This window comes from Barbus barbus (assembly GCF_936440315.1).
Source record: "Barbus barbus genome assembly, chromosome: 48".
NCBI lineage: Eukaryota > Metazoa > Chordata > Actinopteri > Cypriniformes > Cyprinidae > Barbus > Barbus barbus.
Window position 1 is genome coordinate 7,931,282 of NC_136726.1, and position 27,860 is coordinate 7,959,141.

The following is a 27,860-nucleotide window of genomic DNA, read 5'->3' on the forward strand; positions in this document are numbered from 1 at the left end:
TTCATTCCTTCACTCTCACTAACCCCAGGCCGCTCTCCGCGGTCCTGAAGCATGCATATTAAAGGAAAAAATGAGATAGATTAAGGAATAAGTACTACCAGTAATGCAGTCATGGAGAAATACTGAGGACACTCATACACATTCTCTATGGTGACTGAAGAAAAACAAAGTGGATAGTGACTAGGTAAGACCTAGAGGGTGGGGACTTGTGTAGAAACAACTTTCACTCATTAATTACTAGTAAAATTAAAAAAATGAAATTATTAATAATAACATAAAGAAACGGCAATCGACACTTTAAATAAAAAATTAAAGTAGCTTAAAAACTGAAAAACAAATAAATATAAAAAATATATTTCCTATTTCTAAAATAAGAAATATCCCAATATATCGCCTTGCTTACAATATCGCAATGTATCGTATCGCCAGATTCTTGCCAATACACAGCCCTAGTAATTATTATAATTTATAATAAAAAATATATATTTATTTCAAAATTGTATAACTGTTGAGCAATTTGCATTCCTTTTGCAATTCTTCAGCTGTTTTTCTGAACCCTATCCCTCAGCAAAACATTGATCTGATTTTTTCATACATAATTGATCTCTAAAACTCCTCTGGCAGAAATATGAAGGGCTCTGTAACGTTACAGCGAAATGAGAACAACAGCACTCTGGTAACACAGCGCTTGGCCTAAAATGCTTGTCCCAGCATCTCAAGTATCACTTTCTTGAAAAAGAAAAAGAAAAAGACAGTAGATACTGTAGATTTGAGATAAAGCAAGACAATGCATGTGTTGAATATATTGCATTAAATGCAAATTGCATTAAATATTTGAATATATTTGTATTTAGGAAGGCTGTGGCATTACAAAAACTAGAAAATATATGCGGTCCTTTACGAATCACTGTCCTGTTTGTGCATAGCTGAGTCTATAGTGAATGTTTCCATTGGCTTCCGCCGGTGGTGGATGGATTCTGGCGCGTGCGCAGCGGCAGTTCGACACGTTTAGCTTCCGGTGGCTGTCAGATGCCTGAGCTTCAGGTAAAATACACAAATGTACGGAAAACGTTTGATATTTTATAATGTACAAGTAGAGTGACGAGTACTCTGTTTTCAAATCGTCTGTGTGCTGAAGCTTGAGTGAGTTTCTTCAGTGAGATTCAGTTAGCTGAGCTAGCCGGCTAACATGCTAAACATGTAAACAAACACAGCAGAGCTAAACAAAGCGACTAATACACCAACTACTGCACTAAAACAGGCACATATTCGAGGACCAGTAAGAGCAAACGATATATAAGTTTATATAATGGGTTGGGTTCCGCTAAATTATGTTAACTTTGTTAGCAGCTAATCTGCAGTAAAACTACTAGTTATTAACGTTAAATGTTTTACACAAGTTTACGTTTATCTACTGAATTCATGCGTCAAAGTTCACCTATTTTAATTTTTTAAGTATTTAGATCATTGTTCATCTTGCTAGTATCTAACTTTAATATATTTTAAATAATATACCATTTTAGAAATTATGTCAAATGTATATTAGGTATATTAATGAAATATGTATTATTTTATATTTAATAGTAAAAGTGTCAAATAAAAAGGATTAATTTACAAGTATAATATAATGATTATATTATTTTTTATATAAATCTAAAATATATACATTTATATTATTGTTGCTACATATGATGTATGAAAACCAAATGAATGAAAGTATTTTTATGATGATTATTTATTATATTTACTATTATTGTAATATATAAGTATTAAATAAGTATATTGAGTAAAATGAAAATATAATGAATCTACAAATTTAATATACACCACCAGTTAAAGTTTTGAACGGTAAGATTTTGAATGTTTTTAAAGAAGTCTCTTCTGCTCACCAAGCCTGTGTTTATTTTAGCCAAAATACAGCAGAAGCAGTTATATTGTGAAATAATTCCTTTGACATTTAATATTTGTTAAAATGTAATTTATTCCTGTGATCAATGCTTGATTTTCAGCATCATTACTCCAGTCTTCAGTGTCACATGATCCGGTAACACTTCAGAATAAGGTTCCATTTATTAACATTAGTAAACATGAACTAAGAATGAACAATACTGCTACAGCATTTATTAATCTTAGTTAATGTTAATTTCAGCATTTACTGATGCATTATTAAATTCACAAGTTGTGTTTGTTAACATTAGTTAATGTAGTGTGAACTAACATGAGTAAACAATGAACAACTGTATTTTCATTAACTAACATTAACAAAGTTTAATAAATAATGTAATAAATGCATTGTTCATTGTTTGTTCATGTTAGTTAATACATTAACTAATGTTTATAAATGGAACCTTATTCTAAAGTGTTACCCATGATCCTTCAGAAATCATTCTAATATTCTGATTTGCTGCTCAAGAAACATTTATTATTACTATTATAAACAGTTCAGTGCATGCTTAGAGTCAGTATAATTTTTTTTGGGGGGGAGGGATTATACAAATTAATACTTTTATTTAGCAAATATGCTTATTGATCAAAATAAATGATAAAGACATTTATAATCTTACCAAAAAAATATATTTCAGATAAATGCTGTTCTTTCCATTCATCAAAGAAACCTGATGAATTCTTCTTACATAATAATATTAATAAATGTTTTTTGAGCAGCAAATCAGAATATTAGAATGATTTCTGAAGGATCATGTGACTGGTGTAATAACGCTAAAAAATTCAGCTTTGAAATCACAGGAATAAATTACATTTTAAAATATATTCAAATAGAAAACAGTTATTTTAAATAATAAAAATACTTTAAAATGTTACTGTTTTTGCTTAACATTGGATCAAATACATTAAGTTTTTTTTTTTTTTTTGACGCTGTTAGATTCACAGGCTACATGTTTTGCATCAATGGAAATCATTTCTTATTGTCTATTATTCATGGAATATCTGTTGTGTGTTCTAGTGTTGGGAATGCAGCCGCCTCTCCCGACAGCTGCGGTCAGAGAGCTGGTTTGCTCCTGTCTGCATCGAGACCCTGTAGCGGCGGATCTGCGCTGCAGCCTCTTCGTAGCCGCCATCCAGAGCTACAAACGCGATTCAGCGCTCAGACCCTTCCCTCCTCGCTACCTTAGAGGAGAGATCAAGGACTTTGAGGAGCTGGTAAGACATTTGAAGAAGATAAACTCTGTGTTGTTGGCCTTTCGAAACACACATTTTTTACAGTTTTGATTCTACTGTGTTCCTCACAGCAAAGGGATGTGGATACTTTGCCAAACGTGAGAGATCTGGTGCGTCTGGGACATGGTGATGGAGATCATCATCTGGCTCTTGTGCACTGGGTTCTCTCCTCCAAGAGTTTTGCTGTGAAGACCCTGCAAAAAGAGGAGGTATTGCTAAACCATTTAAATCTGTGCATTTTGCATATGATTTGCATACGAGTCAGATTCCTCTTAATGATTCTATAAAAAAGTTATTGTAATACAAAGAAAAGTTGTAAAGGAAAAAAGAAAGCAATGCAGTTTTATTTAATGCTTTCAGCAGTCTGTTCAGACACATAAATAAATAAATACATAATTAATCCACTTATTACAACAAAACTAAAAAGCGACATAAAAAGGCATAAATTCAAATTATAAAAAAAAGAACCGGTTCCCCATTTGTTCATGGATGGAGCAACACAAGAAGCACTCTATGTTTATGATTCACTGAAAGTAACCAGCTCATAAGATAAATTTTTTCAGCAATAGCGCAACACTGATGTTTTAGTATGGTTTCTGTTTTCAAAACTGATGTGAGACAAGTGTGGTGCTGATCAGCAAGAGGAGGTGCCAATAAAAGGTCCGTACACCATAGACCATACTAATCAAGCAAATACAACTGTTTATTGTTGATACACAGCTGATATCAATAATAATGATTATGATCATAGGTAAATGCATAAAAGAATAGTGGTAATCAAAAATACATTAAAGAAGGATAATCATAAGCCAGTGCATAATATATGAATGATCATGAATAAATGGATAAAAGATAATAATTATGAATGAATAATACATAAATTCGAGCATACACTAAAACTAAACCCCAAGCAAAGTATTATAACAAATATACAACCTCAGAACTGTGCCATCATCTTCACTCTTCAAAAGACTGGGGAGCCCGTTTCAGTCACAGTAGAAGACCAACACTTGTCAGAGAATGCCGGGCGACGCGCGCTTATCCCACGGCTGAGCTTCCACTGTTTCTGAAAGAAATGCCTTTTATTATACTTTAAAATTAGGTGCGGTTTAAGAACAACCCTCCAAGTGAGAGAGAAAGCAAACTGGCCAGGCTCGCTCCCCCACCCAAGTGGATGCACTTTATTTTAATTACAGAAAAAGATTAATTCTTATTTGGCAATATCTCTGAGGTTTCGTAATCAATGTGGTGCCAGGATCCTGCACCTGAAGATGATCAAATGACAACAGTTATCTTGAAGGTCAATGTAACCTCTCTCTTGTACTTTCCCAAGTGATCGTGATGTTGTTTTGCATCAAGGTACCCCCCTTAAATTCCCTTCCCACATCGTTCATCCGTTGAGCGCACAAAAAAAAAAAACACAACCCATCCTTTACAACTGATTATGTTCTGTGTTTCTGATTCAAGAACAAAAATAAATAAAAAGAACCGGTTCATAAGAGTCATTAGGTTGGACTGCTCTCTCTGATCATACTGTATGTTTGTGATCGACACACCAAGCACGATAACTATAAAGATAACGATAAAGATATAGTCATAAAAATCGTTTTCAATATTGAAGAATAGCAGAGTCCACACCACAACTGTAATGATAAAGGCACAGAGAAACAATATCGTTGGAATCACTTTCAGAATGATTTTTTCGTTCTGATGAACGATAAAAACATTGACAACCAATCAGAAACTATCGAGCTATAATGACCTCAAGAATTTAAAGTGGCAGATGCGCATGCACTAGAGACGATATCGTTCGTTGGTGTGGACGCTAATATCATTATCTTTTTAGTTATCTTATTGTTATCTTGTAGACATAGATATTTATATGGAGATGCCTCATTAGCGACTGTTTCTATGGGCCGCTCTACGTAAGCCATCCGCCATTTTTGGAACGGTCTGCGAACCATTGAGCACATTGACTGTGTGCGTTTACAACAGCAAGGTATACGCTTGTATATATTTGAATACTCATTGATAATTATGGTGAATGACGTCAAATTGACCGTTCCAAAATGGCGGACGCATCAACGTATCTGGAGCGGTTGAATAGGGCATCTATACATTTCTATAGTTGTAGACGCACACAGTCAACGCGCTCAAAGGTTCACAGATGGCAAAAATGGTCCAAAAATGGCAGCTGGCTTACGTATCGCGGCCCATAGAAACTGTTGCTAATGAGACATCTACGTATATATACAGCTACGTATGTATATATATCTATGGCGTGGCTGTCCACATTCTCTCTGCGTATCCTTGACGACCGTGTAATAGGAATCTACTTATACATATCTATGGTTGTACCTGTATGAATGGTCATTTTCATTTTAAAACGCCATTTTAAAAAGAAAACGCACTAGTGCAAACAGGGCCTTAGTTGACTTATGTTCAATCTCCCTCCATCAGTTTGCCAGACTTAGCCAGCTGACTCAAAGCGAGGGTGTTTTGGCTCCAGCTCCAGACTTCCTCTTTGAACTGCAGTACTGTGATTTGCTCAACTCCAAGTTCGAGCGGACTCGGGCTGGACGAGAGCTCATCTATGCATTCCACGGCAGCAGACTGGAGAACTTCCACTCTATTATACACAACGGATTACACTGCCATCTCAATAAGGTCAGGACGGGCTGCGCTCGTGGATGAGGCTCTTTTAGATCTGCTTTGGATGCTTTCCAGGCAGGCTTTGTGATTATTATAGAGGACTGCAAATAAGCATGTCTGACAGACGTGTTTGACTGTGCCTTATCAGTTCATATTTAGATGATATGTGTGAAAATGATCATTATAATTCCATTGTTATCTGCTTGTTGGTTCAGGAGTTACACTGTAATTGAAAATTATATAAGCCACTTATCTTTGATTATGACTTGATATTTCAGACCTCACTGTTTGGGGAGGGCACATACCTGACCAGTGACCTCAGCATGGCCATCCTTTACAGTCCTCACGGTAATGGATGGAAAGAAAGTGTTCTCGGGCCTTTGATCAGCTGCGTTGCCTTGTGTGAAATCATTGATCATCCTGATGTGAAATGTCAGGTGAAGAAGAAAGGTAAGTTGTCAAAGCTTGGGGCCGGTAAGATTTTTTTGTGGGTTTTTGAAAGACGTCTCTTATGCTCTCCTAAGCTGCATTAATTTGATCAAAAATTCAGTAAAAATAGTAATATTGCAAAAATGAAAATGTTAATTTTTTTTTTTTGTTCTATTCTAAATGTTCCTATCTGTGAGCCATTCTCATGTTGAAATAACACTACTGATAACATGCCTGTGTTTGGAATGGAATACTAGTGTATTTTGTAGCATAGAGGTGTGTGGGATAAGATGTGCCACTTTTTATTGAAGTTGCCCTTTAGGCAATAAGAAAAAAAAATTATATAAAGGAGATAAGTTTTCTTTTATTATTATTATTATTCACATTTTCATAAACCAGCCAGAAAATTGTTTAATATGCATTGTATTGTATTTTTTTTTGTTATGGCCGATACATTTTTTCCACCTAAATAAATAAAAAATAATGAATGAATTAATAATTAAAAAAAATATTATTTAATAAATAAAAAGGCACGTCTGTCAGATTGTCTCTCCCCCCTACAGTATTTTTTTCATATGTGTGCAACAATCTTTCTAACAGTACTACTCTACATTCTTTTCAACAACAAAAAAACAACAAAAAAACACTGATTTGATTTTTATTCCAATTTTGTGTAAAATTACCGTCCGATAAGATCCCATCACAGCAGATATCTAAAATTGATCTCTTATTGTGTGTTTTAGACTCCGAGAGCATTGACCGTAAGCGCCTGAGGGCCAGGAACAGTGAAGGAGGTGAGGTCCCCGAGAAATACTTTGTGGTGACCAACAACGAGCTTCTGAGAGTGAAGTACCTGCTGGTGTATTCTCAGAGACGCCACAGATCACGGTCAGTTATGCCAACATACTTATACACCTGATTGTTGCATTTCAACTAATGTCATAGCTTTTTCTTTTGTAGTAATTTGATAATTCAAAATACTAAAAGTTATTAGAAATAGTTCACTCAAAATAAATGTTTCTGTCGTCATTCTATTTTGTTTGGAACACAAATGGAGACATTTTTCCATACAGTTACAATAAATAAGAGACTAAAAGCTTTACTATGCTTTATAGCCAGGGCTCCAAACTGCGACTAAAATGGTCGCATTTGCGACCAAAAATATTAATTTGCGAGTGAAGTTTTTGCTGAGGTCGCCACTGGCGACTATATATAATTTGCATGAAAGGACTTTTTTCCAGATTGTTTTGCGCTCACATCTTTTGTTATGTTCACGTATTAAACTTACATAAGACGATGCGCATCAAAGTTTTACTGAAAAGAGTTTCAAACAGTCCTCGTCTCTGCCGCACACAGTCTGCTGAACACAGTGAGAGAGACCTGAAAGGGCCCGTTTACACCTGGTCACTTCATGCATTTTCTCTGATGTGTCTTCGCAAAACGGATATAAATCCGTTCTTCAATTCCCGCTTCATATGCAAATATAACGGAGTTCACGTCAATGAAAGCATTGGATAATTGTATTAATTATCAGCTAATTTCAATATCAAGAGAGCGCGCGGCATCAGCACTGGAAAGATAGGCTAGTCTCGCTACTTTTAATGAAGAAAATTGTGTGTTGAGCGTCTGCGGCTTACTTTCAGGTTCATTCAGTTTGCGCGTCGCTTGCTGAAGAAATACTCCGCTACTCATCCGCGGTGATGCGTGTTGCATTGCGCTGTCATATCTGACTATAACATGCCATATAGCCTATAAAACGCTCTCACACGTCTATTATTTTAATATTATGGGAGGAGTAAAATTACCATATGTGGTTTCAACAACCAGATGCATTTACACTTGTCCGGTCGATCTTCTTATCGAGATCTTAGTCTATATGCTGTGTTCTGTTAATGCATGGACTTCCTGTTATTTGAAGCGCACTTGCCATCCAGTAATCGCAAAAAGCTTTGTGCTGTCTTACTTTTTAATAAACAAAGTATCAGCTTTAAAATGCTACGAAATTCAAATTATGCGGTTTGGGTGCTCTTTAATGCGGACCACAAGCGCACACTTTGGGTAATATAAACACCAGTACCCCGCGTCCACACGGTCCATGTATGCGTCCGGATCGCGCGAGCGGAGAGTATCGCACTTAATGCTCAGGCGCCATCTCTTTAGCACCTCAGTTAAAGCAGCAAGTGAACCCATTATATATTTCGATTTACTACTATAGTATGAAATGAACATGATCAAAAGGTAGGCAATAAGAAAGCCTATAGTACAACTTACTGAAATGTTTTATGTAAAAGCTCATTCAGTGTTTCAAACTGAGGAAATGTATAAAGCTTGTAAACATTGCATTGTAATACATTTACCTCAGAATAACCACTCAGTGTCCATAAACTCATCAGTCAGCTAGAAAAATAACTATAAAGAGGAGCGTTTTGCTATATTTATGCGCTGTTGCATATTAATATTTTTACTTATTCTGTTGTACATGATTCAACTCCTCCTATAAAATTGCATTTTACTAATGAAGAAAAACAGACTGAATGTGTGAAAGACGTGACAACATTTATAGGATGCACTGCACTCAGTTGCCAAGTGATGCTTATGATATTGGTACAGATGCTGTGTAACGAACAATTCTTTGTGACTGTATATTTCAAGTTGTAAAAGACATTTAATTCACACTTTAAGTGAACCTTAGTCCCCCGGTCGACCTGATCATCTACAAGATGGATTAAAATGCTGATAAAGCCTAGAAAAGATAAGACATAAACACATGACAAAATGATTGAAATGTTAAAATAGGGGGTAAAAATAAAATGATAATAATAAAATAAACCACTTTTATTCTGTGGCACCTAAAAAAATAATTTGGCGCCTAAGTTTTTCTTTTATAGGAGCCAATGGCTCCTTACTCGATTTTTTTGTCTGGAGCCCTGTTTATAGCTTTATATGATGAACAGACCAAAATTAAGTTATTCACAACCAATCTTCCAATCCAATGGGCTTTTGTGAACAATTCATATAGACTGGTAATGTGATCCGTATCAAATGATTCACTGAAAAGATCTGACGCGAAATAATGAATCATCAATAACAAATTAAACTTTCTTCTGTTTCTCACACAAAGCCATCATATGTCTTCAAAAGACTTGTATAGCATAGACTAATATAGCAATTGCATATTAGTGGAAAGGTTTACTTTAGGATACTTTTATGTTGCTTTTTTCATTTTGAATCTTGATAGACCTAGTAGTCATTAAAGGAATAGTTCGCTCAAAAATGAAAATTTGCTTAACATTTACTCACACTCAGGCCATCTGAGATATAGATGAGTTTGTTGTTCATTGAAACAGATTTGGAGAAATTTATCATCACTTGTTCACCAGTGGATCCTCTGCAGTGAATGGGTGCCGTCAGAATGAGAGTCCAAACAGCTGATAAAAAAAATCACAATAATCCACTCCACTCCACTCCAGTTCATCAATTAACATCTTGTGAAGTGAAAAGCTGCATGTTTGTAACAGGGTTCCCGCAGGTCCTTAAAAAGTCTTACATTTACTTGTATCAAATTTAAGGTCATAAAAAGTCTTAAAATGTACAAGAGAGTCTTAATTATGATTTCAAGACGTCTTAAATTTGGGTACAGACCAGAATTGCGATACAGCTTAATGTGACGATTAAACCTCAAAAAGCTATGATTTTATTAAATAAACATGAGCGCTGCGTGTTTCAAAGTCCGGTGCTGTGCTGCTTTGTGTTCTGCCGATATCACGGAAGCAGTTCTGAAAGCGCCTCCTGCTGGCAGAGAATGAATGTGCATGTTCAATAAGGCTGTTGTTGTGAGCAGGGTATTTATGCAATACTGGAGGCTGTAGTTTCAGAACCGCATTTCTAGGACCCTATAGTTTTTTTTTTTTTTGTATATATGTATTAGTGGCTCATACTATTTTATAGCACTTGCCATTCAATTCTGTTATTTTTAGGGAGTTATGTAGTTGTTTAATTGTGTACACTTAATTATTGTCCTAACCAACTCCTAACCCTAAACATACCCATTGGTAACCCTCTTGAAATATTTAACCTAATTTATTTAAATATATTCTATATATATATATATATATATATATATATATATTCTGGTTTTAATTTAGTTTTCTTGGAAAGGAAGACTTGTGTCTGTGTGAGACTTCAGTTCATTAGCTGCAGCGTTTCACTTCTGATGTGTGACCCACTTAAAGTGCAGTAAACGGTAAAACAATTGCTGTATAAATTAGTGTGATTATTAGTACTTTAATAAATGTAATATAATTTGAATACAAATACTAATTTACAACATCCAGCAGCACAATGAACTTTTTCGCCCAGCTAAATGGAGATTGCTGACAGCCCCTCGAACACTCAAGTTCACGCTAGCTCTTACATTCAAAATAAGATGGAAAGATGGCATATGTTTGTTTGATGTTTGAATCAGGTCTCCTCTGTTGGAATAGAATTGGCTAGATGGCACTGTCACAAAAAACAGGGTCCTAGTTATGCGGTCCTAGATCTGCAGTCTCGGGTATTGCAGGAACATTGGGTTGTTTTTGTTCAGACCAATATAAAAATCAACCCATGTTTTTTCCCTGCAAAAATGCAGAGCTGTAAATGTGAACTGGTTGATCGATAAGAAGATAATTCATTATAAATATCTAAACCGCAAAATGTGTTTGTATGTTATTTAACTAATATAATAATTTATTGATAATTGTTAATAATTAATACTTTTGACTCATCCATTTTCTTAAAAATGGTTTAAAGGCTTAAATGTGAATTGTATCATTTTTATAAAACACTTTGTTTTTGTGAAAACTTATCTGATCTGTAAATCATAGTTTACCATAGACATTGCTCATGGGGTATTAATTTATTTGTGCAGGTCTTAAAAAAGGTCTTAAAAAGTCTTACATTTGAGCTTAAAAATCCTGCAGCAACCCTGTAGTAAGAAACCATAAAGATGGTTTACTTCATACCATTGCTTTTGGCTAGAATATGAGTTCTCTATCCATAATATTGCTTCCTCCAGTGAAAAAGTCATCCTGTCTGAACCAGGAGAGAAATATGCACAGATCAAGCGTTGCTTACAAGCAAAAACAGCCCAAAGCACTTCTAAAGAAATATGTGGGTAGATTTTCATGTTAAGATGACAATAGGGACTTTTTCACTGGAGGAGGCCTTATTATAGAATATATTTTAGCCAGAAGAAACACTTTAAAGTTAAAAATGTCACAAGATTTTCACTTCACAAAGACATTAACTGATGGACTGGAGTGGTGTGGATTATTGTGATGTTTTTATCAGCTGTTTGGACTCTTGTTCTGACGGCACCCATTCACTGCAGAGCATCCATTGGTGAACAAGTGAAGTAATGCTACATTTCTCCAAATCTCTTCTGATGAAGAAACCAACTCATCTACATCATCTATTAACTATTTTTTTTAAATGAACAGAATTTTCATGTTTTTCTATTTGTTTAAATAACTTGCTGTGTGTGTAAGTGACGTTCTGTTCTGATTCCAGACACGCTCGAGGGACGTCGTGGCTCGTCAGACATCATTTTGCCATCATGATGGGCCTGTATCTCCTGCTCCTCATATTCATCGGTGCCTTCAACTCGTCCACTTTTCAGTCGTTCTGGCACAGAATGTTCCGGTGACCCAGACCGCACACATCACATAAACGCTCACATCCAAAGTGCCTTTAACTTACAAAGACTATCATGAAAGAGGGAAAAATTAGACTCAGGAACAATTTTCTTGAACTCGACATTCCTTGGTTTTTACACGCTATTTTATTTACGTTACATACATAATCACTGTGCATTTGTCAGAGGTAAAGCTGATGCAGCTGAGCACCAAGAATGTTACATGTTAGCATGTAGCTTTCTTTTTATTTTTTGAATGATGGGTTCACTACATTAGTTAAAACCAAATGATTAAGACAAAGCACTGTTTTTACCTGCCTTTTCAACTTAGACATTGGCAAAATTGCTGCTTGTATAAAAAATAATCATGTAGGGAGATCTGTGTGCTTTTATATTAGATATTTTTCAGTTGTGGGGCAAGTTCACACGTTCTTAGACTACCATACTATGTCTAGATTAAGTCAACTATGCAGAAGACCCATGCTGTGGTGGTCAGTATCATTAAACCGAAATGGAAATTAGTCTTGATATTGCAGAAATATCTGTAAATTGAATAATCCAGAGGATCCGAATTGTGAAATTATTTAAATAAATAAATGCAACAATTTTACAGTCTGTTTCTTTAGGGCAGAGTGAAAAATTGTCTGTTGTTCTAGTTTATGGCTCTTGGCGCGCTGAACGTTTTGTCTGGCCATTGTTTTTATCAGTCGAAAACAAAAGCATTGCTATATTACTGATAACAGTTTTCTGAAATTAAAATGCAATTTTATTCATTTAACATTTGCACATAATATATCATTTAAAAACAAACGGACAAATATATAATTAGTAGCCATGGAAATGCAGTTTTAACATGGTTTAAGCATGTTTTACTGACAGAAACGTGTTTTAGATTATATAACAAAAGCTGTACAACAATGATGCAAGTAATTTCACAGCATTCTTTTTTTTTTTTAAATAGTCATGAAATGCATTAATAAAAATAGCTGCCTTTTATGCTACATTTTAGAACTAGATTACATTATTTGGATTCTTCTTAAAATGTAGAATCAGTTTGCTGCAGTTGGACAGGCAGGAGCCAAACACACAAAGAATCCCTCAGAGTTATTCTGCTGAAAGAATATTGAAATAATTATATATGTGTGTGTGTGTAATTAGTTTTTTTATTAAATTAAATATTAGAATATTTAATAGTATGTGTAATTATAATATATAACAATATATAATAGTAATTTTAAGATATATATGAATTAAATTAGAAATGTATAATCAAATTCAAAAATACATTGTAAATATGATAGAATATTTTTTTTAAATATAAAAATATATTCAGAATTGTTGTCATTTTTATATATAATTTAAAGGAATAGTTCACTCAAAAATGAAAATTCTGCCATTAATTACTCACCCTCATGTCGTTCCAAACCCGTAAGACCTTCTTTCATTTTCGGAACACAAATTAAGATATTTTTGTTGAAATCTGAGAGCTCTCTGACCCTCCCATAGACCGCAAGCATACCACGGTCAAGGTCCAGAAACGTAGCAAGGACATCGGTAAAATAGTCCATGTGACATCAGGGGTTCAACCGTAATTTTACGAAGCTACGAGAATACTTTTTGTGTGCAAAGAAAACAGAAATAACTAATTTATTCATCAATTCATCCCTTCCGTGTCACCCTATAGCGCCATATTGGAGAGTATCCACTGAACATAAACAGGTGTTCTGTGTTATTTTTGTTTTCTCTGCACACAAAAAGTATTCTCGTATAGCTTTGTAAAATTACGGTTGAACCCCTGATGTCACATGGTTTATTTTACCGATGTCCTTGCTACGTTTCTGTGCGTTGATCGTGGCAATATCCTTGCTGTCTATGGGAGGGTCAGAAATAGGGCTGTGCAATTAATCGCATGTGATTCTCATGCGCATCTCGTCAGTAAAGCCGGCTCCGTGATTGGCGGTAAATCTCCATCACCTGTTTTCAGATGGAGCGCCAGTTAATACACAGAGCCGTAGTTCACTGACAAGCTAGGCAATATCACGTTCAATATCACAGATGAATCGCATTCGATTATGAACGCAATATCGCGTAGCTTGTCAGTGACGAGATGCGCATGTGATTAACTGCACAGCCCTAATCAGAAAACTCTCAGATTTCATCGAAAATATCTCAATATCTCTCATTTTTGGGTGAACTCTCCCTTTAAGTTTTAAATTTAAGTGAAATTATCAGTACTATTGGCTACAATTTGTTCAAAGCATTTTGTTTTTAATTAAAAAACATTGTAACAAATACATAAGCAGAAATATATTTCATATTTATGTCAAAAAAGAATGATAACTCAGGGATGCAGTTCACCTGTAGGTTCTGGTGGTAGACGGTTGGGTGTTTTTCTCGCACACACCTGCCGAAGCGATGCAGACACACGTGGTCTGTTGGGGAACAGGACTGAGGACAAGATGAAGGTCTGAGAACAAGGCAGCTGGAGCAGGTCGGGTGCTGGCAGTGACCTCCACACTCACGCTTCTCCAGCGACACAGACCTGCAGCCGAGAACAGGACGTTCATCAGAGACACTGAACAGATGAATCAAAAATCAAGACTTCTTGCAGGAGCTACCTGGCTGAGCATATTTCATTGGGATTTGCTTTGCAGAACTCCCATGTGCACTTAGGTCTGCAAGTGTCGGCTTTGAGGACCTCCAGCACTGTTTGGAAAGACAAATCCAAAATCAACAAAAAAGGCCAAATAATAAAATCCATTGTGAAATAATGTTCTGCAGGTCAAAGAAAAAAACAGACAATAAAGCTGATGGAATCCCGTTACAATACGGATGCAGTTCTTCAGGAAAGCTAGTGGATTTCATCACCGTCTAGATAAGAACAATCAGAGCTTTGCTTTTATGGGAAAGTGCTCTGAGATCAAAGGAATCCTTGACTGCCGTATCTCTTTTCACAGTTCATAAATTAGATTAACCTTGATGGTGCCGTTGTTCAGGAGTGTGAACATGAACGTAAAATGAATCCATAAGCAGGTGCATGCTCTGCAAGAATAGATTGTACCACAGGGGTTTGTGTACTTTTAGATGGCATGAGCCAACAACTACGATGAACACATACAAGGGACCCCTTCCCATGATATAAAGGCAGCTAAATATTTAAATCCATAAAGAATTATTTATATTTTGTGAGAATTTTTTTGAAAGTCTGATATGCTAATATTACTACGTTTCCAAAATGAAATTAAAATAAATAAGTAAAATATGAAACTTTTTTCTTCATGTATAGCAAAATATTAAGTTCGGATTTATTTGTAAAGCTCTTTATGTATATTTAATTGTCTTGTATGCATCTTGTGTATAAAAGTTAGATAAATAGATATGTTATAGCCTATTTTTTTTTTTACAAAATTTCTGCAGAACTATAGCCATAAATAGAATAAAATACAATAATTATATAGGTTTTTTTTTTTTCTTAAAAAATTTTCTATAAAAAAAGTCAACTTTGATTATTTATATTTTTTCAAAAATTTTACTTTTTTTTTTTTTTCAGACCCCTTTGTGGCTCTCCAGTCAGTCCCTGGACTCCAGTTTGCAAACCCCTGTTGTATTATTATATTTACTGTTATATAATTCACAGAGATCCCACTTTCTGATGAACATATTTCAAAGACAAATAGAAGCATTTAAAAAAGCAAAACAAAATTCTAAAAAAGAAGGGGGCTAATACAACCAAAAAGCATTTTTTTGTAGTTAAATTAAATACTAAATTTAGAAATTTACTATAGCAATCTTCATGTTTTTTTCCTTGAGAATATTATTTATTTTAATGACTTTTCAGATCTGGTATTCCCTGATATTTCCATGTTTTTCCAAGATCATGAGAACCCTGAGTTCAGGAACTAACTTTGCACTTTACACTCTTAAAAATAAAGATTCCAAAACAGAGTTTTCGCAGAGTTGCCATAGAAGAACCATTTTTGGTTCCTCAAGCTTTTAGCAGCCAGTTAAAAAAAAAAAGTCTGAAGAACATTCTAATGATCTAAAGAAACTTTTTCTAATATAAAGAACCTTTTGTGGAATGAAAAGATTCCAAAGTTCTTTGTGGAACCATAGAAGCCAATGAAGGACCTTTTATTTAGACTCAGATTCTACATGACATTCTAGACAGATTAACTTGACATCTCCAGCTTCAGTGGTACCTGATTTGCAGGTTCCCTTGCGTTGTGCCTCTGGCTTTCCACCTGTTTCTTCTGGGTAAATGCAAACCAACCCTTCATCGCACTTCCCCAGGTAGTCCCAGGTGCCTCCACAGCTTTCTCCCACGAGTTTAGCACAGGCTGGACAACAACCACAAATCCCAGTGGTGATTCCACCCTGACACTGGAGCTTCAGCGCTTGACGAGGGGAACAATGGATGCGTTCGCAGGGCAAACAGTGCAAGGCTTGGAGAATCTGCTGGCCCTCCAAGGTGGACATCTCCACAGCCATTACTGGCCACAAAATCACTAAGATTGAGAAGATGCATGGACTCATGTTTGGACTTCACGTTAGTGAGATGGGTTGCCTTTTATATAATGGTCCTCACAACCGAGACCACATTTTACAACCACTCATGCTCAAAGAAATCATTCAACTTCACACCAACAAACCTCCTCCCTTCTTCACAACCAATGGATGATGGGAGTGTTACGTTTGTTGAGTCTGGATTTGCTGTTAATTATCCCCAAGTCTTATCTTTACAATCGCTCTGTTGTTTTCTTTTTGTCTGAAAACCAATAAGTTGGACCAAGCAAAGAAGACTGGACCCTTTGTGCACAGGTCACATGACCAATAGCAGGGGGTGCAATTCACGGTGTGATCGAGATAATGGCCACGAGCAACAAGGACAAGATTAGGACATTGGCAGGTTATCTGAGAAGACCTGTGTTTGACTTTTTCAAAAGCTGGTAAGCAATAAAACACCGCTTTCAGTCTGGCTTATAGTTTTCAGAACAGAACGGTTCTTCAAACAGTCTCAAAGGTCATACCCTTGGCCACTTTATCCTTAACTAACATCTACTGTAGATAAAATATCAGATGATAAAATTTTGCATAAATGCAGTTTTTAATGTTTTTTTTTTTTTTTTTTTTTTTCTGGTTACATTAATGCAACATACAATAAAAGATGACCCTATTTACCTTCTTAATACAAATTCTTAGTCTTATTGTGAATTATTTATGTGATAAATTCTTGCAAAGTCAACAAAATTACTCCTTTTTTTGTGCCCTGCTGTATCAATGTAAAAACCACTTATACACACACACCTTCTATTATGAGAATGTTTTTAATTTCTTAATTAAAATTCATTTTGACATTTTGTTTTTACATCAAACGTCAGGATGGTACAACTGTCCTAATATTGTAACGAATAAAACATTCTTGAAAATAAAACCTTTTAAAGTAGATCTTTGATTATTATTAAACATTAAGAAAATGTTTGTTTTCGTAATCGTTTATAATAGAAAAATGTCACTTTTTGCTTCGCATCCAATATGCCATTCCATTTTGTCTAATTTCACCAAGCTCTTATTTTTGAATCACGTGTCATAAAGACTACTGTTTTTCATGATTCAATAAATGTTAAATTAAGGAAATAAACCTTTTTATTTTATTTTGACTTTGAAGTCGCAGAAGTAGCCACAGATCTTTTCCAAATTTACACCAAAAAGGTTGCATAGAAGTGCTTCTGTAATGGTTTCTTTACACGGACCGTTTAATGCTGCTCAGAGGTGGTATAAATGCATTTACACAGCATCTGTGATTGTATACTTTGATACTATGGAGTGAGGTCCAAGCAGGCATAATTTATTCTGGCTTTTATGCAGCATTGCGTCTTTACTCTGAAACAACAGGAAAAAATGACATAAATATCACTGTAATTCTTTTTTTTAGAAAAGCTGTAAATTCATTCATTTTAGGCCACAAAAATCATGAAAAAAAGTCTCACGATATCCTGCTGGGACTGAGAAGTCTGTAGTAAAAAAGGACATACGGATGACTCATCCACAATAAGATCTGTAACACGTAAAAAAAATATGTTTTTTGAATTTTCCCAAAAATTATGTCATGATTTACTGACCCTCAAGCTGACGGTAGCTATTGAGTTCCGTTGTATGGGAAGAAAAATACTATAGAAGTCAATGGTTTCCGTCAACTGTTTGGTACCCACATTCTTCAAAATATCTTCTTTTGTACTCAGAAGAAACTCATACAGGTTTGGAACAACTTAAGGGTGACTAAATGATTTGTTTTCATTTTTGGGTGAACTGTCCCTTTAAATCAGGTCGACAGCATTCCATTGACAATTAACACATAATTCTAATTCATTCTTCAGCTAAAAAAAATATATATATATATATATATATATAAAGCAAATGACAAACAACAATGGATTTTAAGCAACTTTTATTAAATTAGACCTTTATAAAACAGTGCAGAGTCCTATCATCGGCTTTGCTGACCTTAAGTCTCTTTGAAATATGTCTATCACTGTAAGTTGTCGAGAAAATGGAAAGCCAAACGACACTTGAAACGACCCTACGTCAACGTTCAGTCCCTTATACATCAGCAGACCATGTGTGAGTTCATTGCTGGCATGATTGAGGTCAAATGAGTAACTGCATAATGTGCTGCATTGAAAACACGAGTTATATTTGTAAATATTCGCATATTTCGCTCTGCAAAAATTGAGGTAATCCTAATAACGCTGCAATGTATCTTTAAAACGGTTCATTTAGAGTGATACTTTTGGTCATAGACTTTTCAGGGAATGCATTACGAGCTACAAACAAAAAGGCGTTATTTTCAAAGCATTATGCTTATATTTGGTACGCTACTCTATAGATTTACTTATCTAAACAAATGAGCTCACTATCATCTACGAACAAAAAATGAAAGGTCTGATTGAAGACATGATTTATAAACCATGTGACTACCATATCACCACTTCAGGTTGTACAGGTTGAGTTAATCAGCCTGGTTTGCAGAAGGATACCAGCCAAAGCAGATCCAACGACAGATCAATCCGGACTGAAATTTGCATAGAATGTCATTTATTTCCAAGAAATAGCAGTTACCGAACAATAACACTCTTTGTTGCCTGGACCGTGATGATTAATCGATACTGCAGATTCACATTTGTGAGAAGGACCCCGTTTTATCGGGTTTATTATTCCGACAAACATTGACCTATGTTCACAGATCAGAGAAAAATACTGCAGTGAACTGATTTCTCAGCATAAACCTCTTTGATGGGAGAGTGTGCATTGCGTGGGATGGTGTTCAGAGATTTCTAGCATGGTTCTGGGAGTGGGCCTGACTGTGGGGTAAGGTCATGCTGTTAAGGTGTGTGGTTCAGCAATCAGCAGACGCTAGCAATGGGTTAAGCCTTGGTCACATGAAATCCTCGTAGTCTTGTGCATAACCGCCGTCAAACTCCCCGTAGTCTGCAAGATCATCTTTCATTGTGGCTTTGAAACTTCCTCCTGGTAAAACTCCCTTCTTTTTCTTTTTACCTTTGTTTGCCTATTGAATAAAAAAAAATTAATGATATTTAGGTTTATGATTAATGATATTAATTAATGATTAAAATTAATGATATTTATCACTTGTTCACCAATGGATCCTCTGCAGTGAATGGGTGCCGTCAGAATGAGAGCCCAAACAGCTGATAAAAACAACACTACTACAGTCCATCAATTAATGTCTTGTGAAGAGAAAAGGTGCGGGTTCACAAAAAAGACATCAGTTAAGGCATTTTTTACTTTTAAACCGATGCTTCAGGTTAAAATATGAGTTCATAATTCATAACGCTTCCTCCAGTAAGAAAGTTCATCCCCTGTTGTTTTCTCACAACAAAATCCACCCACATATTTGTTTAGAGCTGTTTTGGACTGTTTTTGCTTGTAAACAGTGCTCGATCTGTGCATATTTCTGGAAAAGGGAACATTATGAACAGAGGAATAATATTTTAGCCAGAAGCAATGATTCTAAGTTAAAAACGTCAATGATGGATGTTTCGTACAAACACGTAGCTTTTCGCTTCACAAGACATTAACTGATGAACTGGAGAGGTGTGGATTATTGTGATGTTTTTATCAGCCGTTTGGACTCTCATTCTGACGGCACCCATTCACTGCAGAGGATGCATTGGTGAGCAAGTGATGTAATGATAAATACAGGTGCTGGTCATAAAATTAGAATATCATGAAAAAGTTCATTTATTTCAGTAATACCATTCAAAAAGTGAAACTTGTATATTAGATTCATTCATTACACACAGACTGATATATTTCAAATGTTTATTTCCTTTAATTTTGATGATTATAACTGACAACTAATGAAAGTCCCAAATTCAGTATCTCAGAAAATTTGAATATCAATTAAGACCAATGCAAAAAAAAATATTTTTAGAAATGTTGGCCAACTGAAAAGTATGAACATGAAAAGTATGAGCATGTACAGCACTCAATATTTAGTTGGGGCTCCTTTGGCCTGGATTACTGCAGCAATGCGGCGTGGCATGGAGTCGATCAGTCTGTGGCACTGCTCAGGTGTTATGAGAGCCCATGTTGCTCTGATAGTGGCCTTCAGCTCTTCTGAATTGTTGGGTCTGGTGAATTGCATCTTCCTCTTCACAATACCCCATAGGTTTTCTATGGGGTTAAGGTCAGGCGAGTTTGCTGGCCAATCAAGAACAGGGATACCATGGTCCTTAAACCAGGTATTGGTAGTTTTGGCAGTGTGTGCAGGTGCCAAGTCCTGTTGGAAAATGAAATCTGCATCTCCATAAAGTTGGTCAGCAGCAGGAAGCATGAAGTGCTCTAAAACTTCCTGGTAGACGGCTGCGTTGACCTTGGACCTCAGAAAACACAATGGACCAACACCAACAGATGACATGGCACCCCAAACCATCAATGACTGTGGAAACTTTACACTGGACCTCAAGCAACGTGGATTATGTGCCTCTCCTCTCTTCCTCCAGACTCTGGGACCTTGATTTCCAAAGGAAATGCAAAATTTACTTTCATCAGAGAACATAACTTTGGACCACTCAGCAGCAGTCCAGTCAAGACGCTTCTGACGCCGTCTCTTGTTCAAGAGTGGCTTGACACAAGGAATGCGACAGCTGAAACCCATGTCTTGCATACGTCTGTGCGTGGTGGTTCTTGAAGCACTGACTCCAGCTGCAGTCCACTCTTTGTGAATCTCCCCCACATTTTTGAATGGGTTTTGTTTCACAATCCTCTCCAGGGTGCGGTTATCCTTATTGCTTGTACACTTTTTTCTACCACATCTTGTCCTTCCCTTCGCCTCTCTATTAATGTGCTTGGACACAGAGCTCTGTGAACAGCCAGCCTCTTTAGCAATGACCAAAGTGTCTTGCCCTCCTTGTGCAAGGTGTCAATGGTCGTCTTTTGGACAACTGTCAAGTCCGCAGTCTTCCCCATGATTGTGTAGCCTACAGAACTAGACTGAGAGACCATTTAAAGACTTTTGCAGGTGTTTTGAGTTAATTAGCTGATTACAGTGTGGCACCAGGGGTCTTCAATATTGAACATTTTCACAATATTCTAATTTTCTGAGATACTGAATTTGGGACTTTCATTTGTTGTCAGTTATAATCATCAAAATTAAAGGAAATAAACATTTGAAATATATCAGTCTGTGTGTAATGAATGTGGGGTGGTGATGGCGCAGTGGATAAGACACATGCCTTTGGTGTGAGAGACCCGGGTTCGAATCCACTGTGAGACACCAATGTGTCCCTGAGCAAGACAATTAACCCCTAGTTGCTCCAGAGGCGTGCGACCTCTGACATATATAGCAATTGTAAGTCGCTTTGGATAAAAGCGTCAGCTAAATGAATAAATGTAAATGTAAATGAATGAATCTAATATACAAGTTTCACTTTTTGAATGGTATTACTGAAATAAACTTTTTCATGATATTCTAATTTTATGACCAGCACCTGTATTACCAAATCTGTTCAGATGAAGAAACAAACTCCTCTACATCTTAAATGCCCAAAGAATGAGTATATTTTCTGTAAATTAAAATTTTTGGGTGAACTATCCCTAAAAATTTCATACCTTTTCTTGCCTCTGCTTTTCACTTAGTAACACTGTTAGTGATGTGCTAACTTTCTTCAAGTCGTCAACTTCCACTGCAAAACAAGATACAAAATGTTATAAAGTGATACATAAATCACATAGTGAATGACAGAAGAACTTAAAAAATAAAAAAAATGAAATATACCTACATGAAAGACACAGGTCCCTAAACAGTGTCTCTAAAAAGCTGGAATAGTGTATTGACTTCTCATAGGAAGAAATTTTTTCTTTTAGCAACCGCTCAAACTCTGTGAAGTCTTCTTTTGTAGAGGGACTCATCGCATCAATTCCTGTAACATTATTTGATACTACACCTACAAATGAGAGTAAAAGTTAATGATTTGGGCCTATAAATGGACAAAAATATGGATATGGATGAACAGAAAGCACTTACCGAATGCTTCTTTTGCTAGTTCTAAGTCTGAATCTTCCTGTAGTTTTTTCACTCTAAGTTTTTCTGCCAGCTCCTCTTCTGGTGTGAGTTCTGTGCTGTTTTCAGACTCCTGTAACTATTTAAACAAATTACAGTTATGCTTAGTGAAAGTCTTATATTATCACACTTATACTACTATTAAAGGTACGAGTTAACAAGATACATACATGACCATGATTGATTTTGATATTTATTTTTTGTTTTTGAAAGAATGTTGTAAAAGCTTTAAATGTAAATGTAATTTATTCCTATAATGCAAAGCTGTATTTTCAGCATCATTATTCCAGCATTCAGTCACATGATCCTAAAGAAATCGAGCTGATATGCTGATTTGCTGCTTAAGAAAACAGTTGCGCTGCTTAATATTTTTGTGGAAAATATGATTCCCTCCCTCCCCCTGATGAACAAAAAGTTGAAAAGAACAGCATTTATTTGAAATGGAAATCTTTTTAAAGTATTGATTTCTTTTTCTTTTTTTATGTACTTACCTCGGAGAGTCACGTGTCGTGCTCATAAACCTAGTCGCACTTGAGCTCCATACGTTTGGCCCTTTTTGCTGTTTTTTTTTTCTCGTTTTATGCATTAATAATACGTTCACTGATGGCATACAATCGAAAACAGCAGGAGTCGTCTCTGTCGGCTTCTCCGATCAAGAAGAAATCCAAGTTACCGACCGTGAGCGATATAATGGACATTGAAGGAGATTGAAGTGGAGCGAGCGCATCGCGTGTACACAAGGCTCTTCTCAGATCGCGCTAAACCACGGGGTTTCATCTTTAAACTGCGGTACACGGACAGGGAGCTCAATCTGTGGGCCGCCAGACTTCATGCCCCGGTGAAAACTTCCGACGGAGCAATGCTGTCTTTCCAGATTTTTCTCCGGTCACCGCAAAAATAAGAAGTGCATTTGCGCCAATTTGGAAGGAGATGAGAGACGCTGGCATCCAGAATTTTCTCCTTTATCCTGCAACGCTGAAGGTCATTCTCAATCAAGGTGAACCTAAAATGCTACACTCCCCAGAAGACGCAAGAGTTTTTCTCGGATCCCTTTCATCCACCAACTCAGTGAACTGCAGCTGGACATTTGCTGTCTAATCGGAGAAGAGATGCTCTAAATGGTTAGGTGTCTGTGTCTTTCACTGTTCACTTTAATGTTCACTTTTTAATTCATAGTTACTAGAAGCTTTTATTGTGCATACAGTATCGCTTACTGATTATGATGTTATTGTATTTATGTTTCTAGTTGTATTCCTTCGCGCTCTCCACTTTTTTTATTTTTTTATTTATTAAATAGACATACTACCTAGTCTATATGTGACTATGGGGCCAAATGTTGGTGCTACAGTAATGTGCAGGGTTTTGTTGACGCCACGGACCATATAAGGGGTCCTGGCAGATCAAGGTTTGTTCTTGGTTTGATCTGCCATAGTTCATGGGAATGGGGTGTACATGGGGGTGGTTTAATGGTAGACTCAACTGGTTTTATTCTCAAACTTGTATTTTGTCGTATTATGCAGTAATTCTGTTTGACACCTATGACTGACCTTAATATTCTGAGTTGTAATATTAATGGCCCTCACAAACGTACAGGTTTTCTGGATTTTTTGCGAAGAAGAAAGACTGATATAGTGTTAGTTCAAGAATCCCATTTGAAAGAGGAGGATATACACAGGTGTAATAAGTTTTATGAAGTGGTATCTCACTCATCTTCGGATACTAAAACCAAGGGTGTCCTAATATTGGTGCGGAAGACTTTAAATATTACTATTTTAGACAAAGGTTGTGATACAGATGGTAGAATAACACATAAAAACAATAGTGGAGAATAGGAATATTGCACTTGTCAACCCATCTCTTGAAGTTTTCATATTTTGAAATTGTATTGGGTGCAGATACGAATTCTGTAATGTCGCATTTCCTAGATAGATCTGGACCAAAGGAATCACACTCTCAAGGTTTTTTTTTTTTTCTGAATATGAATCTGTTATCTTCTCATAAGGGTAATCTCTGTTCGCAAGGATCTTTAGGCACGTGTTCGCATTGTTTTTTTTTTGGGAGTGCCCTTCTCGCTCATCTTTTTGGTCTCCGCTATCACAGGATCGGTCATATTTGTTGGGTACTGAGATATGTTTGACCCCGCACCATTTTCTCATGAATGACTTTTGGGACTTCACCTTGTCCGTCCAACAAAGGTATTTACTGTTAGCTGCTCTCACAGCAGCAAAAAATGGCTAGTCAACCATTGGAGTCCTCCTCACACAATGGACGGATGAACCTGGACTGTGTGTTTGTTGGACATTGTCTCGGTGGAACGCTCAACTTCTCGTGTGCATGGATCTAGTGTGGAAACTAGAAGTTTGTGTCATTCAGTGTTTGATGTTGTGCCATCTTTTCTGGAATTCATGTGAAAATTACTTTATAGTGGGTTGGGTTCTGAATTTGCACAGTTGTTTTTTGTTTGTTACTGCTGTTTTAGGAAGAAAATTCTATAAAAAGTTGTAAAAAAAAAAAATTTACTTACCTCAAACTTTTCAATGGTAGTGTTTATATATAAAAGAAAAAGAAAAATATGACAGTTACAAAATGCTGGAAATAAAACAATGCTTTCAAAGTTTCACAATGTAAAAAAATATTTAACAACTTAGAAAACATTCAGCATAACTTTAAATTAAATATTGCCATGTCTGAACTCACTTGTTTAATGAGCTCCTCTTGATTTTTTCTTTGTAAACTTTCCTTTTCTTTTATTTTCTCACTGAGTTTCTTCTTTTCTATAGGTTTAGCCTCTGTATATGAAAAGAAACGCTTTAACATAGCTGAAGCTTTATAAATAACTGCTCTGAAGAATATGAATAATGTGCATGTTAATATGTGCATAATGTTGAAATTTGTGTGTAATTCTCATAATTATTCAAGTAGTTTTTATAGCCTCAACTTAATTAACTATGAACGATGAAAATAAAATCTATTCTTAAATATTATAAATATCTAACACACAGAACTGATGCAAAAAAAACAACACTGAAGTGGATCAAACCCTTTCATCAAAGTTGTCCTAAAACCAAAATGCGTTCTTGTCTTAGGACAACTTTGAACTTTTGTTTTTGATCCATTTCAAATGTTGATTACTGTAATAACGAGAGGAGAAAATACATTTTGGGGGAAACAACAACAACTTTCAGTTTGTCAACTACCAATTTATGCATACCTGACTTTTTTTCCTCCTTTTCCTCCTCTTCATCATCATCCCAATTATCCTACATGGAAAATGAATTTCAAACCACAAATTATAACATTTTCATGATGACAGGTAGCATCAAGATCAAAGATTAACTGGAGATCTATTAACATATCTATTATGAAGAAGGCAAACTACTTTGAGACAGTGAGATCATTTTAAATGAGCAACACATGACAGTCACATTTTGCTTTGAAAAGTACAGTAAATTAGTCACTAAATACACACTATAAAGGTGTTAAAGACATGGAATTATCATAATTATGATTTCATTCCCTAACCTACGACAGCAGGACACATAATACGCTAAAACTCATCTGTTTGACACTCTGGAGTTAGCAAGAGCAGCTAGCTAGGGTTAGCTAAATGTAACTTCTTGAAAGATGAGAGACTTAAAATAAATTTTGAATGGCGAATGACAAATAAAGCGTTCACGACTAACTTTCACGTCGTCGTCTTCATCCTCGCCCTCCCATTTGTCATGAACTGCCGCCTTTTTGATAGGCTCCTCGGCCTCGAAACTATCAGCATCTGGACAATAACAGCGCGTTTAGACAGATTACTTGACGACAGCCGTGATCCATGATGACAACTGATTAGATAAAACATATTAATAGAAATACAACGCAAAATAACGGTCGAGTTTAGTTAAATTCTCACCCCAAGAATCGGCGTCCGCCATGATGTCGGAGTCTGAGGAGAATGAGGGACTGAAGCTCAACACACTGCACCGAGACTGACTCACATTTCAAAATAAAGGCCCTCAGTCACATACATGCAAGGCATGGCTCTTCAAAATCAATTGTGTAATATGAATAATAATGTTCTTAAATATTATGCATTCATCTATATGCTAATGTACTCATAAACATTGACACAATTAGCTTTTAGCATATATATGCATTTAAAGTTGACTCTTTCTTTTTTTGTTCTTCATCTAGAAAAGGGACCAAAACATGGATGACTCATCCTGCACTATGCTGATTTTGTCCAATCAAAATCTCACTTCAATGCCCCTCCCCCTACAACCAACTAGTCACAATGTTCATTTAAACAGGAATCCTTGTCTGTAATTTGGCATGAACGTGAAAGTTTTCATTACAGATTTTACATTGGGTGGTCATGTGAAAGCTGCTTGGTTTGAAAGTGACTTTTGAGCTGTGTTTTATACCATATATTGACAATAGACAACCTCTTTACCCACAAATTTAATCAAAATCTCACTAATTTGATCGAGCTCTAACAAGAAAAACCGCCTATGCCCTTATATAGTGCACTCTTTGAGGGAACAGCCATTATAGTGGTGTCCGAAACCATAACATAAATGAAAGCAATCATTCAGTCCCATAATATCAAGTGTACAGCCAATCTGTGTTGCCACGTCCAAGGAATAGGGCTAACATTGTTAAGACAGGTTGTTTTTCATGTCCGTAGATTGAAGCGACCCCAATAACGTGATATTTAGCCCCTGCAGTGCAATTTTTACTGGGGGACCCGCCACGAAACGTCATTGGGCTAGTTTTGAGTAGAAATTGGAATTATTGTGGCAAGCCTGCAACCAATGTACACTCAATGGCTAGCAGTTCAAAAATACCTGGTGGGTTGCACTGAATGGGGTTTACCTTAATAAAATGACATTATTTTAAGGAATTTACATGATATCGCACCAGACTAGCTGATTTCATATGGAAACGCACCTATACCTTCTTTCACTCTTCCTTACATTAGTCCACTAATATAGTTCACTGAATGAGTGAACGAACAATAAGTGCGCGAATTCAGAAACGAAGTGCGCCAGAAGATGGAAACACACAGTGCATGGCCTTTAGCTACACTCGTTACTGAGGTGAATTATGGGATTGAATGAGTACACATAATGTCCACTTTTGACAAATGGTTGTCCCCTTGAATAGTGCACTATATAAGGTTGGTTTCAAGCATTTTACTGTTTTGCATACTACATACTGTAGCTTTAATGTATGCAGTATGCAGTGTAGATGTAGTATGCACACATTTACACTTCGCTTCCTATTTAATAAGACCTATTTGATTGATCAAGACAATTGTCCTTTGTATTATTTTTTCTTACTGACATTAGACATTTC

At 36.0% G+C, this 27,860-nt stretch overlaps 3 protein-coding genes across 4 annotated transcripts; 1 reads left to right on the forward strand and 2 right to left on the reverse strand.

Annotated features, from left to right (window-relative positions):
- Window positions 1-962: 962 nt before the first annotated feature.
- On the forward strand, window positions 963-12,945 carry LOC306866940 (protein mono-ADP-ribosyltransferase PARP16-like). Of its 2 annotated transcripts, none has more exons than XM_079412392.1 (7): window positions 963-1,044; window positions 2,963-3,159; window positions 3,249-3,386; window positions 5,638-5,844; window positions 6,108-6,279; window positions 7,002-7,146; window positions 11,809-12,945. In XM_079412392.1, exons 2-7 carry the CDS (start codon window positions 2,971-2,973, stop codon window positions 11,942-11,944), a joined length of 987 nt encoding a protein of 328 aa, XP_079268518.1. In that variant the 5' UTR covers window positions 963-1,044; window positions 2,963-2,970; the 3' UTR covers window positions 11,945-12,945. The 2 variants fall into 2 exon arrangements, with proteins under 2 accessions (XP_079268518.1, XP_079268519.1); XM_079412393.1 differs by having other exon boundaries at window positions 973-1,059; window positions 11,809-12,591.
- A 36-nt stretch (window positions 12,946-12,981) lies between these two features.
- LOC306866597 (serine protease HTRA1B-like) lies at window positions 12,982-16,465 on the reverse strand (the record flags this gene model as incomplete). Its single annotated transcript, XM_079411856.1, has 4 exons — window positions 12,982-13,041; window positions 14,291-14,474; window positions 14,551-14,638; window positions 16,132-16,465. The coding sequence occupies 4 exons, from the start codon at window positions 16,463-16,465 to the stop codon at window positions 12,982-12,984; spliced, it is 666 nt and encodes a 221-aa protein (XP_079267982.1).
- Window positions 16,466-18,361: 1,896 nt separating this feature from the next.
- LOC306866894 (eukaryotic translation initiation factor 3 subunit J-A) lies at window positions 18,362-26,487 on the reverse strand. The gene is made up of 8 exons (XM_079412318.1): window positions 26,416-26,487; window positions 26,198-26,286; window positions 25,726-25,774; window positions 25,212-25,303; window positions 22,479-22,593; window positions 22,234-22,398; window positions 22,064-22,137; window positions 18,362-19,496 (listed from the first exon to the last, which is right to left on the reverse strand). Exons 1-8 carry the CDS (start codon window positions 26,435-26,437, stop codon window positions 19,365-19,367), a joined length of 738 nt encoding a protein of 245 aa, XP_079268444.1. The 5' UTR covers window positions 26,438-26,487; the 3' UTR covers window positions 18,362-19,364.
- Window positions 26,488-27,860: the final 1,373 nt, after the last annotated feature.